Below are 14668 nucleotides of genomic sequence, written 5' to 3' on the forward strand. Positions count from 1 at the left end.
TTTAGGTATGTTGTAAATCAGAGAAATGTTAGGCCAATAGTGTAAGTTGCCTTGTGTTTCTTACCAAACTCCCTGATGAAGAGTATTCAGACATAAGCTACAATTTCTTCTTATTTTAGAAAATGGACTGAAATAAAATGTTTTTAATTTTCTGCAAACAAAATAAAACTACTAGGGGTTCTTGCTATTAAGATTTGTCATTTGGTAGTTTTTTTCTTTTTCTTTTTTTTATGAATAGAATTTTATTTTTCAAAATATATGTACCAATACTTTAAGTTGATAGATTATTTTGATTCTGGTATTTTGGGCAGTTAGATGGTACAATGAATAGAATGCTGGACCTGAAGTCAAGTAGACCCGAGTTCATATATGGCCTCAGGCACTAACTTTGTCATTTTCTATGTGCCTCAGTTTCCTCATCTGTAAAACTGGAATAATAATAGCATCTTCCCAGAGTTTTTAGAATCAAATGAGATAATAACTGTGAAGCACTTAGCACAGTGCCTGGCATATAGTAAGTCCTATATAAATGTTAGTTACTAGCAGTAATCATAGTCATGGGGGTGGGGTAGTGGTAGTCGTATGAAGGTAATTTTCAAAGACCTATTTTTCCAGTTATTTTCACTCCAGCCTCATATCTCCAACTACCTAATACACATATCACATTGGATGTTCAAAGATTTCACCTCAACATTCCCAAAACTAAACTCATTATCTTTTCCCCAAAATCCTCCTTGAAAACTTCACTATTATGCTTAAGGGCTCCACCATCCTCCACCTCAGTCCTCCAGGATCTCTACCAACATGCCATCCTCAACTCCTATCTCTCCTTATATCCAGTCTATTGCCAAGACCTGTGGCTCAGTGGATAGGACATTGGTCTTGGAACCAGGAAGACTTATCTTCATGAGTTTAAATCAAGTCATGTTAACCCTGTTCGCCTCAGTTTCTCATCTGTAAAATTATCAGGAGAAGGAAATGACAAATCACTCCAGTATCTTTGCCAAGAAAATGCCAAATGGGGTCATGAAGAGTCCAGTATAAATGAAACAACTCAACAACAGCGGCATCTCTCTTCTGATCCTGCCACTACCCTGATGCAGGCTCTCATCTCCTTACTCCTGGACTGTTGCAATGGCCGACTAATTGGTCTACCTGGCACAAGTCTTTTCCCGCTCCAGTCCACCCAGGTGCTAAAGTAATTTTTCTCTATAGCATATTTCCTTTCTCCTCTGCCCCCCACCTCCACTCAGTAAACTTCAGTGGCCTCTATGATATTCATAGTCCTTCAAAACTTAGACCCTGCCCCACTTTTCAGTCTTCTTACACCTTACACCTCTTCAATTCAGTGATACTGTGATACTGTCTTCCTTGATGTCCTTTGAACAAGATGCTTTGGGCATGTTAACTGATTCTCTGCCATGCCTGAAATGTTCTCCATTCTCCCTCATCATCCCTGCCTCCTGGGCTCCTTGGCTTCCTTCAAGTCCCAGCTAAAATCTTACCTTCTACAGGAAACCTTTCCCAGCCTTTCTCAATTCTAGTTCCTTCCCTTTGTTGATTACTTCCAATTTATCCTATAAGAATGTCTTCTCAGATGGACAAGTAAATAGCAATGTTTAGTTCATTATAAGTTTCTAAATCATAGAATTTAATTATGGTGTTATTTCTGCCCAAATAATTGTGTGGATCCTCTGAATGTAACTAAACAAACCCTTGAAAATAAAAATTTATGTTTAAAAAGTGTGTATGAGGGGCAGCTAGATGGCGCAGTGGATAGAGCACCAACCCTGGACTCAGGAGGACCTGAGTTCATATCTGGCCTCAGACACTTAACACTTACTAGCTGTGTGACCCTGGGCAAGTCACTTAACCCCAATTGCCTCACTTAAAAAAAAAAATGTGTGTATGTGTGTGTGTGGGGGGGGATCTGATGTCTAATTTTCCTACCTGTTCTCCCTATAGAAAAAATGAAAAATCTTTGAGAATTGATTTCTCTTTGTTTTCTTAATTAATACAGTTAACTTACTTAGTTTGTTCTCTAGTGCAAACCCATAATAAGACATTTCTCAAAGAGGGCAACATCCTAAGATTTTGTTGTTTAGCCATTTCAGACATGTCTGATTCTTCATGACCTCATTTGGCTTTTTCTTGGCAAAGATCCTCAAGGGATTTGCTCTTTCTCTAGCTCATTTTACAGATGAGGAAACAGCTTAAGTGACTTGTTCTAGGTCACACAGCTAGTGTCTGAGGCCAGATTTGAAATCAGGTCTTCCCTCCAAGCCCAGCACTATATCCACTGCAACACCTAGCTGTCACTTCCTAAGTATGAAGGGTCAAAAGAACTAAATTTCAAATCAAAGAATTAGGGTTCAAACCCAGGCTCTGCTACTTTGGGCCTTACTTTTTCTCATCTGCAAAATGAAGGGGTTGAACTAAATCATGGGTTCTTAACCTTTTTTGTTTCATGGACCGCTCTATAAATGTGGTAAAACCTATGGACTCCTCAGAATTATGCTTTTTAAATACGTAAAATATATAGGATAGCAAAAGGAACAAATTATATTGAAATCGTTTTGTTTTGTTTTTTAAGTTCACGGACCCCAGGTTAAAGAACCCTTGAATTAGATGTTTTCTAAGGTTCTATACTGTTTTAAATTCAAAGATTCTATGCAGTAAACCTCCTTATAATTGAGCTAGTAGATTCCAGCAGAATAGTGCTGATTCTTTTTGGCTTAATAGGATCTCATTTTTGGATAAGACTTGACTTAGACTTGAATGAATTCCTATATTCTCAAGGACCCAATCAATGATCCATCAAGAAGATTAAGTAATATTTAACCTTGAAAATGGATAATTAATTTTGGATTTTGTTGGTTTCTCTTACTTACCTATGATATTTGGTTCCATTTTCTGTCTAAAATTTGCTTTTTTCTTCTGTGTGTTGTTTTGCTGTAGCTTAGAGATAATTGCAGGAGACAACAGCATATATGAATGTGGTGGGGCAGCTAGGTGGCACAGTCGATAAAGCATCAGCCTTGGATTCAGGAGGACCTGAGTTCAAGTTTGACCTCAGACACTTGACATTTACTAGCTGTGTGACCCTGGGCAAGCCGCCCCCCCCCCCAAATTAATGTGGCAAGGTCAGATTGAATGATTCCCTATAAACAGCAGAGCATTACTTTTTTGAATGCAACAAAAAAGGAAAATGGATTGTCCATATTGGAATATCTTCAACCCTACCTCATCATTATCCCTATCCCATTCCTGAAGAGCTTGGTTTGGTATTATCATTGTTTGACAAACTACTGGGTTCTTGCCAGTGCATATTGTATATGCTGATTGAACTCCTAGGTAACGTATCTGTCTTACTGAAACTAAATTTCATCTTCTACTTGCCTAAGTCCTAGAGGGTCATTGAGCAAGTGAAATAACATATATGGAAGCATTTTATACTTGGTAAATGTGAGAAATGGGTAGTTGTCTCCTCTCAATGTGGATATAACAAGTCAGTCATACTCCCCTGACCTGTTTGTAGGACAAAAGTCTCAGATCCCCTCCTCCCCCTCAGGTTAGCAAGGTCACATGGTTCAAGGAGCCCTGGTCTCAATTAGGTCCTCTCCAGAGTTCTGTCCATATAAGGAAGTATAAGGTCCACTCCTGAGTTATGTCCATACAAGGAAGAGGGGTGGGAATACTGCATTCCGATTAGCTATTAGTTTTTTCGAGTAGGTTGTAACCCCGACCAATGATGAAAAAGGGGAAGGTCCATTCGCGTTAGGGACTAGGGTATAAAACAGGGCCTGCGAGCCCCCTTTTTGGGTACCCACTAGCTGCACACTAGGGTGCCTCCTTCTCATGAGAAGAAAATAAAGCCTTTGTCACCTTGCTGCTGAGTTCCTGAGAATTATTGAGAAGAGGATGGATTTTTCCCTCACAGTAAAGTACTTTAGAAATGGAAAATTGTCTGAATGAAATGGTTGCCAATACATATTTAGGAGAAGCTTGCTGTTTTTCCGAAAAGTGTTTACATATTCCATCTTTGCCAAACTGACAATTTAATTAGATCTCATATAGCCAAGCTTTGCTGGTTCTATATATTTTCCTCTAAAGTATTTCCTTCAGTGGAATTAATATTTTTCATACATTTTTATTTGAGCTCAGATTTATTGAGTTCTAAAATTGACCATCCCATACCTGTTCTTTCCAATATTGTCCAAATAGATGATTATTCATAAGTTTTCAGCTTGTCATTTGGCTTTTTATATTTCTTCTATTTCTGCTCTCTACTTGTCTTTTCATTTGATTCTGTGTGATTATTCTTAATAAGTCCCTTAATTTTGATATTGTCTGAACCTGCCTTAAATTTCCATTTTTTATTATTTATTTTTGGTTTGGGGTTTTTTTGCAGGGCAGTTGGGGTTATGTGACTTGCCCAGGGTCACACAGCTAGTGTCAAGGGTCTGAGGCTGGATTTGAACTCAGGTCCTCTCAATCCAGGGCCAGTGCTCTATTCACTGTGCCGCCTAGCTGCCTCCCCCTGCCTTAAATTTTGATAAAAACACAAGGGAAAAGACTTGGTTCCCTTTGAGGGGAATAATGAGGCTGCAGGAAAGAGTGCATCATTATTCCTGAAGACAATATCTGAAATATGTAGTAGAATGTTTATTGCAAATTAAGGAATCAGACTGACTAGACTAAGGAGTCCATTCATGTTGAGGGTGGGAAAACAGGCTTCAGAAGAAAGAAAGTATTTTGCCATTCCCAGGTATTTGAGGTAACTCACCTAAGTATTCTTTGAGTTGCAGAAAATGGCTAGGAGAGAACAATTCTGAAAACCAATGTCATGTTGTAGATGAAACTCTTTAGTTAGGAGATGATTCCAGAAATTTCCACTTGGCATGTGTTCTCCCTGTGTGAAGGAAGACCTTGAGTTTTGAAAAAGTATTTGCTTTCCAACCCCCCACTTGTTCTATCTATGCATTTCTTTAAAAAAAAATTTTTTGGAGGAAAATTCCCTGTGCTTTTTAGGAGTGAGTCTATATGTGAAAAATCTGTCTAATCTCATAAATTGTATACAGGAATTACTGTGTTGAGGGGTTAGTTCTGTTGTGAGAGCTATGGTGTGAAATGTTCATGGAGGATTCCCTTGTAAAGAAAGCTGATCTTAAGCAAGTCAAACCTTTGGCATAAGACTGATTTACTATTATGGTGGGATCCAAGTTCTGTTGCTCAGTTTCAATGGTCTTCTATTCTCAAGCTGTAAAAGAGGAAGGTGTATGGATTTTCCCATAGAACAGAACAAGAACCCTGTGCTTTTTATATGCCTCAGACTGACTAAACACTGTAATGGAATCTAGACTCAGTATCTTCTCCTTTCTAAATTGCCAGTGGATGTTCAAAGCTGAGAATAGTGAGTGTAAGGGACCCAGGGAGGAAATACCGACTATGTGCCACACAGTATACTTCTGTATGACCTCAGTTTACTTTGGAGACTCAGCTAGCCTGCAAATCCTTCAAAGTCAAAAGGGCTAATTATTCTCTGCTTAAAAATAGTGAGTTAGAGGGGCAGGTAGGTGGGGCAGTGGATAGAGCACAGGCCCTGGATTCAGGAGGACCTGAGTTCAAATTCGGCCTCAGACACTTAACACTAGCTGTGTGACTCTGGGCAAATCACTTAACCCTCATTGCCCTGCCATTTAAATAAATAAATAAAATGAAATAAAATAAAAAAGGTGAGTTGGAGGCAGCTAGGTGGAACAGTGGATAAAGTACCAGCCCTGGATTCCGGAGGACCTGAGTTCAAATCCGGCCCCAAACACTTGACATGTACTAGCTATGTGACCCTGGGCAAGTCACTTAACCTTCATTGCCTTGTGGTGCGAGCCCCCCCCCCTCCGCCCCCCAAATAATGAGTCAGGAACTTGGGGAACTTTCATAAGGGTCCTGTGAAAGATGCAGCAAAACAGTGTATAGCTTTAGTTTAGTATAGTTTTAGAGGCATGGTGTGTTGTCAGGTTCCTCCACCCCAGCGCCCACCTTTTTGAAGTATTTGGATGTCAATTTGTATCTCAACCTATGTTTCCAGTATTCTAACAAAATATGTTTTATATCTTTTGTTTGTAAATTGTGAATGTAATAAGTACATAGATAACCATGTATATAAAAGCATAGATAACAAATGTATTCTTTGGGGGGGGATATTAGTCTTTATTCAGTGACTACCTGTCTATTAATTAAGAAATTCTGAATTTAATATTAGAAGAATGAAGAAATAGGGTAGGGGGTATAAAGGAAGAGAATAAAAAAAGGACATTTGAGAAGTATATTCTACATGCTACCTTACTATATTCATCATGTCTTAGTCCAAATATAAACATTTATTTTCATTTTCTTCTATAGTTACTTAAAATTTAGTCATTTACCTATTTCTTCTCATATAAATTTCTTCAGCTTCATGTATTTTAGAAGGAAAAAAAAAAGTTTTTCTCAAAAAAGTCATTCACCCCCACCCTTCTGCTTTATGATGATGGTGGTGGTGATGGTGATGATGGTGATGATTTTGGTGGTGAGGAAATTAGTATTAAGTGACTTGCCCAGGGTCACACAGTTAGTAAGTGTCAAGTGTCTGAGGCTAGATTTGAACTCAGGTCCTCCTGACTCCTGGGCCTTCTGCTTTTAAAAGAGCACCCAAATAGCTGGGACTGAAGGATGAGGGTGGGGAGATCTATTCAGTCACTTCAGAAGTCACCTTCTCTCTTTCCTCCCCTCCCCTTCTTGTCACTCTCCCCCTCCTAAAGAAAGATATTTACTGGAAATGTCACTAACAGGAATTGCTAAGAAAAATGAAAACTTTTCTATCTTGATTGTTGAAGGAGAGAAATGGATTAATTTTTTTACTTAATGCTCTGTAACTCTATGTGGAGGGTCTTTTTAGTAAATGAGTGTGAGAATCTAAAAAATTATTAAATAATTCTGCCAGGTGCTAGATATTCTTGTGGAGCTTCTACACACCCCCTATTTAGAGGAGTAAAAAAAAATTTTTTTCAGGAGAGAATGAATGGCTAGGAATTATTCAAGTAAATAGGCTGTTTTCTTTCCCTCCTGGTTTTGTGTTTACTTTTTTTCTCTTTTAACTCTACAATGTCAAAGTTACCCAGCATGTTGAGATAAGAAGACTAGCTTTAAAGGGAATAACTGGCATCTTTATTTTGTAATTTGGCAGCAAATCATGCAGAAATCTTTCAAAATAGTTCATATTTAAATGTGTTCTATAAGAAATAGAAGAAAATAGAAATCATTTTTTTTCTAGCAAGAAATCATTTCATTTGACTGAAAGGGAATGAGATTACTAATTGCTATGAGTTTTAATGGAGGTTAAAATTGTTTTTATATGTAATTGTCACTAACAGGAATTGCTAAGAAAAATGAAAACTAAATAAAAATAAAATTTTAAATAAATAAAAAAAAAGAACTCAAGTTAGCACAAATTATGCCTTTATCCTCAGAAACCCTCTTCATTCTTGAGTCAGTCATTTAGTCAGTAAACATCTAGTAAGCACATACAATGGGCTAGGAAATATGCTACATGCTTCTGTGCTCAAAAAAACCCCACATCATTTCTAGAAGACCAACTGCATTATGTTCTGTCCACAAGTACTGTTGTGGCATCTGCATTGTGCTTGCCAGGTTTGCAAAGAGCTTTACATCCATCATCTGTCTCATTTAAGCCTCACAACAACCATGAGGTAGATGCTCTAGGTATGGCTATTTTCCTTTTTTTTTTTTTTTCTAATGTATGAGGTATTTTATTTTTTCTGTTACATGTAAAGATAGTTCTCAACTTTTGTTTATACATGCTTTACAATTTCAGATTTTTCTCCCTCCCTCCCCTCCCTACCCCCTCCCCTAGACAGCAGGTAATCTGATATAGGTTATATCTCTATATCTCTATATCTCTATACATATACATATAGATATATATACACACACACACATATATATACACATAATAACATTAATCCTATTTCTGCATTAATCCTGTTACAAGAGAAAGAATCAGAGCAGTGATGCAAAACCTCAAAATAGAAAAAAAAAAACAACAGCACCCAAAAACAAAAGAAATAATATGGTTCAATCAGCATCTATACTCCACAGTTCTTTCTTTCTTTTTTTTTTCTTGGATTTGGAGATCCTCTTCTATCATGAGTTCCCTGGAACTCTTCTGTACCATTGCATTGGTGAGAAGAATATAGTCCATCACAGTAGGTCAACACTCAATGTTGATGATACTGTGTACAATGTTCTTCTGGTTCTGCTCATCTCACTCATCATCAGCTCACGTAAGACCCTCCAGGTTTCTCTGAACTCTTCCTGCTCATCATTTCTTACAGCACAATAGTATTCCATTGTATTCATATACCACAACTTGTCCAGCCATTCCCCAATTGATGGGCACCCCCTCAACTTCCAATTCCTTGCTACCACATAAAGAGCAGCTATAAATATTTTTGTACATGTGGGTCCCTTTCCCCCTTCCATAATTTCTTTGGGCAAAAGACCTAAAAGTGGGATTGCTGGGTCAAAGGGTATGCACAGCTTTATCGCCCTTTGGGCATAATTCCAAATTGCTCTCCAGAATGGTTGGATCAGCTCACAGCTCCACCAACAATGCATTAGTGTTCCAATTTTCCCACAGCCTCTCCAACATTTATTATCTTCCTTTTTTGTCATTTTAGCCAATCTGATAGGTGTCAGGTGGTACCTCAGAGTTGTTTTAATTTGCATCTCTCTAATCATTAGAGATTTAGAGCATTTTTTCATATGGGAATAGATAGCTTTGGTTTCTTCATCAGAAAACTGCCTGTTCATATCCTTTGACCATTTCTCAATTGGGGATATTTTCCTTTTATAGATGAGACAAAAAAGGCTCGGCGAGGGAGGTAGAATGATTTGTTTATGAGCACATAGCTAGTAAGTAGCAGAGGCAGGATTGAAACCCAGTTCTCCCTGACTTCCAAGTCTGGCATTCTGTCTGCTGAGTCACACTGGTAGATTGGTTCTGAATATGGTCCAAAAGAAGATAACACTATTTTGCGGAATAGTCCTGGATCTGTTGATGATTTTGTTGGTGTATGTATTTCCCCAATGTTTTCCAGGCAAAGAATGTGTGCAACAGCTAGCTGAAAACACTAGGTATTTCAGAAGGCGATTGAAGGAGATGGGATTCATTATCTATGGAAATGAAGATTCCCCTGTGGTGCCTTTGATGCTATACATGCCAGCTAAAATTGGGTAAGTCATAGAGCAGCCTGTTGAAAAGGCTCTCTCTGAACTCCAAGCATAGTGAGAGAATATATATTATTATTTTCTGGAGTATATAAGTTAAATGGCCTCTAATTCCTGAAGATTTTACAAATTCAGGAGATTCAGAGTTAATATTTGTAGAACTGCAGGAGGTGCTTTGCTGTTGGAGTGTTCTGGGTAGCAATAGAAAGAACCCCGATAAGATCTAGGCACAAATTTCCCTTCTGCCATTTGCTGGCCAGGGACACCAGAGCCAGTATTTTACTGTTCCGAACCTCTGCTTACTCCTCTTTAAAATGATGGTTATAATATTCATACTACCTACCTCATAGGATTGTTGCAGAAGCACTTCATAAATCTATGCAGGTGGCAGGTGTGATTTCCAGAATTACTAATATAATAAGATGGTTTTTAAGTGGACTTAGCATAGATACACAAGGCAATCAAGGACCTTGAATCTAGCCCGGTTGCCTGTCTTCAGATAGAACTACGTCTAAACTATTCCAGAAAGAGACATAAAATTATATGAATTATAAAGCATTTATTTACAAAGAGAGAAAAACAATGAAACTCTAGAATGAAATAAAGAAATAGATGGGTTTAGGGGAATAGATTGAGCAAAATGAAATGTTTTTACTTCAATGTACTAGTGAGGCTTTTCTCACTATTTTTTTATTCCTATTATAGAGTATTAACACTGCCAGTGCTATAGAGCAGTTGGATGGATATGGTCTAGGGAAAACTCTTGAGATCGGTGCTGCCGTTAAAGGACTAGTAAAGAAAAACAAATTGTCATTTTTAAAAAGTTTGAACAGCTTAAAGGTTTTTTGTTGTATTTTTATTAAAGTTCTCCATCAACATGAACAAAAGAAACAGGGAAAGCTTAATTAGGCAAATACCCCAATCTCCATGGATTTTAGAACTAAGGTTCTACTTAGACAAGATTTAGCTGTGGAGTCAATAGCCTACACTAGAGGTGAGCCATGTTGCTACCACAACATTCCAGAGTACAGACAGAACCAGATTAAAATGCAACTGGTAATTCCTTAACAAAACAAATAAAATATAGATAATGTTAACACCTGGTTTTATGAGTGGATATGTACTCACAGAGATCCTTATGTACTTTAGTGGTTCCGTTTCTATGATTTTGACACCACTGGCCTCTATTACCAGCTTGGTTTGTAGGGAGATTAAACAGAACCATGTGACCATGATGAACTGACCCTGAAAACAAAAGGAAAAGCTTAATTCCAAAGGCAATCTTGTTCTCAAGCGAATCAAAGAAGTCCAGAGTCTGGAATTATTTTCAGTTCTAGGGGCTAAAGCCTGTCGGCCAAACTGGCAGATCAAAAACAACTATGTTAGGGCCAGTTGTCTTCTGGGCAACAAATTGATCCCTTGCTAGGTGAGAAATCTGCCAAGCCTCTTATTCCAAGGGCCAGGGTTTAAACTTAAGTTCATGTTAAGCCCTGTTGGTCATTGGAATATATCAGAAAGATATAGGTTATGCTATAAATCCATTTAAGCCAGTCTTGCTAGAAAACCCCTGTCTCTGCCAAAAAATAGTCTTTCAACTTTGTGAATGAAACCATTTTGGGGTAAGACCACCTTAAGCAATGAACAAAAGAAGCCTTTGTACCCTGTCAATTCTAGTACTAAAAGAAGGCAATAGGTGATTCATAATGGTCTGTAGTTCACAATCCACTAAAGAGGAGCGCAGTTCGGGACAGTAGGACCCTTATTCTTGCGATTCTTCCTGACTTTCTTGTTTGCCCCCTTTTAGTGCATTTGGACGGGAGATGTTGAAGCGGAACATCGGTGTGGTTGTGGTGGGATTTCCTGCTACCCCAATTATTGAATCTCGAGCTAGGTTTTGCTTGTCAGCAGCACATACCAAAGAAATACTTGATACTGTAAGTTTCTCAGTCTTGGGCATTTTTACAGTGATGATAATTATGTCTTATATGGACCTAGATAGAATGGAATTATTCATAAAATTATCCTGATTCATTCATTTTTGTTCCTCAATTTGAAGTGTCAAACACAGATGGTGGTGATACACAATTTTTTACATTTCTCTCCTAATACTTTCTCCCTTAGGTTAGACAAGCAGGATGGTGTTCGTATATCTGAAGAACATGTCCCCTTCCTCTTATAATGGATCCCAAGGGTGACATAACTTTGAGTCCTCTTCTGCTCTGGTCATCCTCGTCTTAATCCATCCCCTTATTTTAACAGAAATGAAATGATTTGTCCATGGTAGACCACTAGTTTAGTGGTGGAGATGAGATTTTCAACACTCATGTTCTGACTCCAAGTCCTATCTCCTTTCTTATATACAATATTGAATATTTCCTATAATTAGTTGCAGTTATTAGGGCTTTTTAAAGATCTCTTTTCTTACTTCAACAAAGCAAAATGACTTGAATCTTTTAAAATGTGGGGTTTTTTGTGTAAGTTCTTACATTTGGCAGCTACCTTATTTAACTTTGTGTTTAGCTCAATGACCCTCTATGTTCCAATTTCTGTGGTCTCTTTAATCCAATTTCTGAATCCTGCCTTGGGAATACCATTCTATAAAGACATAAAGGGAAAAATCATTGAGCTCCAAGCTTGTGTAGATTTAATGTCTCATGCTAGATTTTAAGTAAGTTGTATTTGATTTTCTAGTCTGCCCTTGTACTTTCCTTTTAAGCAGGGATTGTGAGAGTACATTGCATACATACATATTGTTGCTATAGTGAAAAGTATGACCAACTCCAGGAAACAATTTAGACTTGTCCAATAGGACTATCCAGTTTCTGGTGCAGTCATGGAAATTGTTGAAGGTGAACTAGTGATTGAGAGGTTAGTCTTCCTATGAATTTTCACATATCTGGGAACATTCAATTTAGTCCTTTAATTTTTTTTTTTTTTTTAGTGAGGCAGTTGGGGTTAAGTGACTTGCCTAGGGTCACACAGCTAGTAAGTGTTAAGTGTCTGAGGCCAGATTTGAACTCAGGTACTCCTGGCTCCAGGGCTGGTGCTCTATCCACTGCGCCATCTAGCTGCCCCATGCCCTTTAATTTTTAACCCAATGACACATTTAAACTGCATTTGAAATGTTCACATCTTATAGCCTTTGATGGAAATAGGCTCTTCTCATGGGTAAGCCTATTACGTAATTAGATAAAAATCAAATTCAAATTATATACTCTTGTGAACAGTGACTTTTTCCAACAAGATTATATAAGTTAGATTTGTTTTAAGGGATTATATTTCATTGACTTTCATAACCCATATATTTAAATTTCAAGGGTGTTGTTAAAGAACAAGCTGGAAATCTAATAATTCATTTACTTCTGATCCATGGGAAAACCTTATATGATCTTTTTATGTCCCTAGTTGAGAATGTAATTAGTGGAATGCAATTATTTGGTGATTTTCCTGATTGAAGCAAGAATTACCTAAAATTACTTGAAATCATTGTTCCTAAACAAGCTTGGCCACCTCTAAGTCAGTGCAAATATTCCAAAATAAAAGAAGAAAGGGAAGAGCAGAGGGACCAGCCCAGTGGGAGAGTTATCTGGAAAACTCCCTCCTCCAGTGTACTACATTCAATCCTGTCATTAACAGCATGGTGTTTTCCTAAGAAACTATTCTATCCAGTGATTCAGAAGTTCAGGGTAGACTTTGTTATTAAATGGTGACATGTATGTAATGCTTCCTTATTTCTATTCTTATTAAACCCACGCAGTAGGCATTAGTTTTCAGTTACAATTTATAGCTGTTTTATGTAAATAGAACTTCCTTGCCTGGAATATTTGGCATGGGATCAGAGGGAAACCTTGAAACCTGTATCCCTTTGGGCCAGTGTGGGTTTTTTCTTTCATTTTATGGTGATGAAAAATATTACACTCTTCTGAAGTCAGAGTTCACAAATACCATTTCCTTTGTGGTCTTGGCAAGTCACGTGGTCTTTTTCTTTTAAATTAATAAAATCCTAAATCAGAGTTAAGGAAAAAATAGTTAATGGACTTTCCCAGCTGAAATTCAAACTTAAATTGTTTCCATATGGAGCTTTTAGTTCAATATCTTCTCAAAGGTGCCCACTGTTCTCATGGCAAAGTTCAGCTTTTAGTAACCTCTTGTGTTTTCTCCATTTTGGAATGAAGAATGTCTTTCTGCTCAGCCTAGGAAGCTTGGAGGAGCGATTTTATTTTGCTCTTTTCTGTTTTTAAAAGAAACATTCCTATTTATCTAAGATAAATAGTTCAGTCTAACAATTAATGTCTTTTGTAGTGACTTAACAGTTAATCCTTTGGGGGATGAAGGTATGAAAACCGGAATCTTTCAGAATAATGTTATTGCCACAGGGCTAGAAGGAAGATATTCGTTCAACCCACTTTTGGTAAAAACTTAGAGATTAATGAGGGGAGAGGACACATTGTGGGATATGGTTTCACTGGGCCTGGCCCTGCCAAGAAATATCCCTATCGCCTCTCATTAGAGCCACAAAAGGCAGGGCACTTATCCATAGGAGTAGCTCCAGCTCTCCTGATCAGATTAGCTAGTTGATACTTAGCTACTCCAAGAGATAAGATACGAGACTAATGGTAAATTTTAGTTAGAGGAGGTTGGCCACCCCTAGGAAATACAGCAAAAAGGTCTCCAGACTAGAGTGCAAACTTTGGGATATGGAATGCTTGACAGGAGAAGGAAGTGCAACATCCTGTTTTCAAAAATCATCTAAGAACCTACTTTGCTTGGTGCAGAGCAAAGAGAATTAAAATAAAGTTTCTCCCTTCTGTTTACTTCACAGTCTTTCCTGGTACCAGCCCTTTCACTGAGAGTTCCATTTGTGTTCTTTGAGTTAGAGTAAGCATTTTTGCCAGCCATTTTGAGAATGTCCTGCTCTAGGTCTAATGCTCAGGAGGAAACCCCCACCATCTTAATTCTTCTGTCTGCACTAATAGCATTGAAAAGCTGATTAAGAAATTTTCCTTAAATCATCTACTCATTTAGAAGAAGGAAAGATATTCACTTGAGTTGAGTCTTAAAAGTAGGAGTGGAAAGGGTTGAAGAAGGAAATTGAATGAGACAAAACAAATATTCAGAGATTGTGAAAATAAAGGCAGACAAATGTGGGAAAGGAAGAGATAAGTAAAAGATTGCACCACGTTAAAAACTAATTGCAGGGGCAGCTAGGTGGCGCAGTGGATAAACACTGGCCTTGGATTCAGGAGGACCTGAGTTCAAATCCAACCTCAGACACTTGACACTTAAGTAGCTGTGTGACCCTGGGCAAGTCACTTAACCCTCATTGCCCTGCAAAAAAATAATAATAATAATAATAATTGCAGAGAAGTTGGTTGAGAAG

At 37.8% G+C, this 14668-nt stretch overlaps 1 protein-coding gene across 1 annotated transcript in view; it reads left to right on the forward strand.

Annotated features, from left to right (window-relative positions):
* Positions 1-14668, forward strand: part of SPTLC2 (serine palmitoyltransferase long chain base subunit 2) — a 152040-nt gene that overhangs the window by 130495 nt on the left and 6877 nt on the right. Inside the window, exons 10-11 of the mRNA XM_043983667.1 lie at positions 9159-9294; positions 11093-11222. Coding sequence (XP_043839602.1) covers positions 9159-9294; positions 11093-11222 — 266 coding nt within the window. The remainder of the gene's footprint in view (positions 1-9158; positions 9295-11092; positions 11223-14668) is intronic.

This window comes from Dromiciops gliroides, chromosome 2 (assembly GCF_019393635.1).
Source record: "Dromiciops gliroides isolate mDroGli1 chromosome 2, mDroGli1.pri, whole genome shotgun sequence".
NCBI lineage: Eukaryota > Metazoa > Chordata > Mammalia > Microbiotheria > Microbiotheriidae > Dromiciops > Dromiciops gliroides.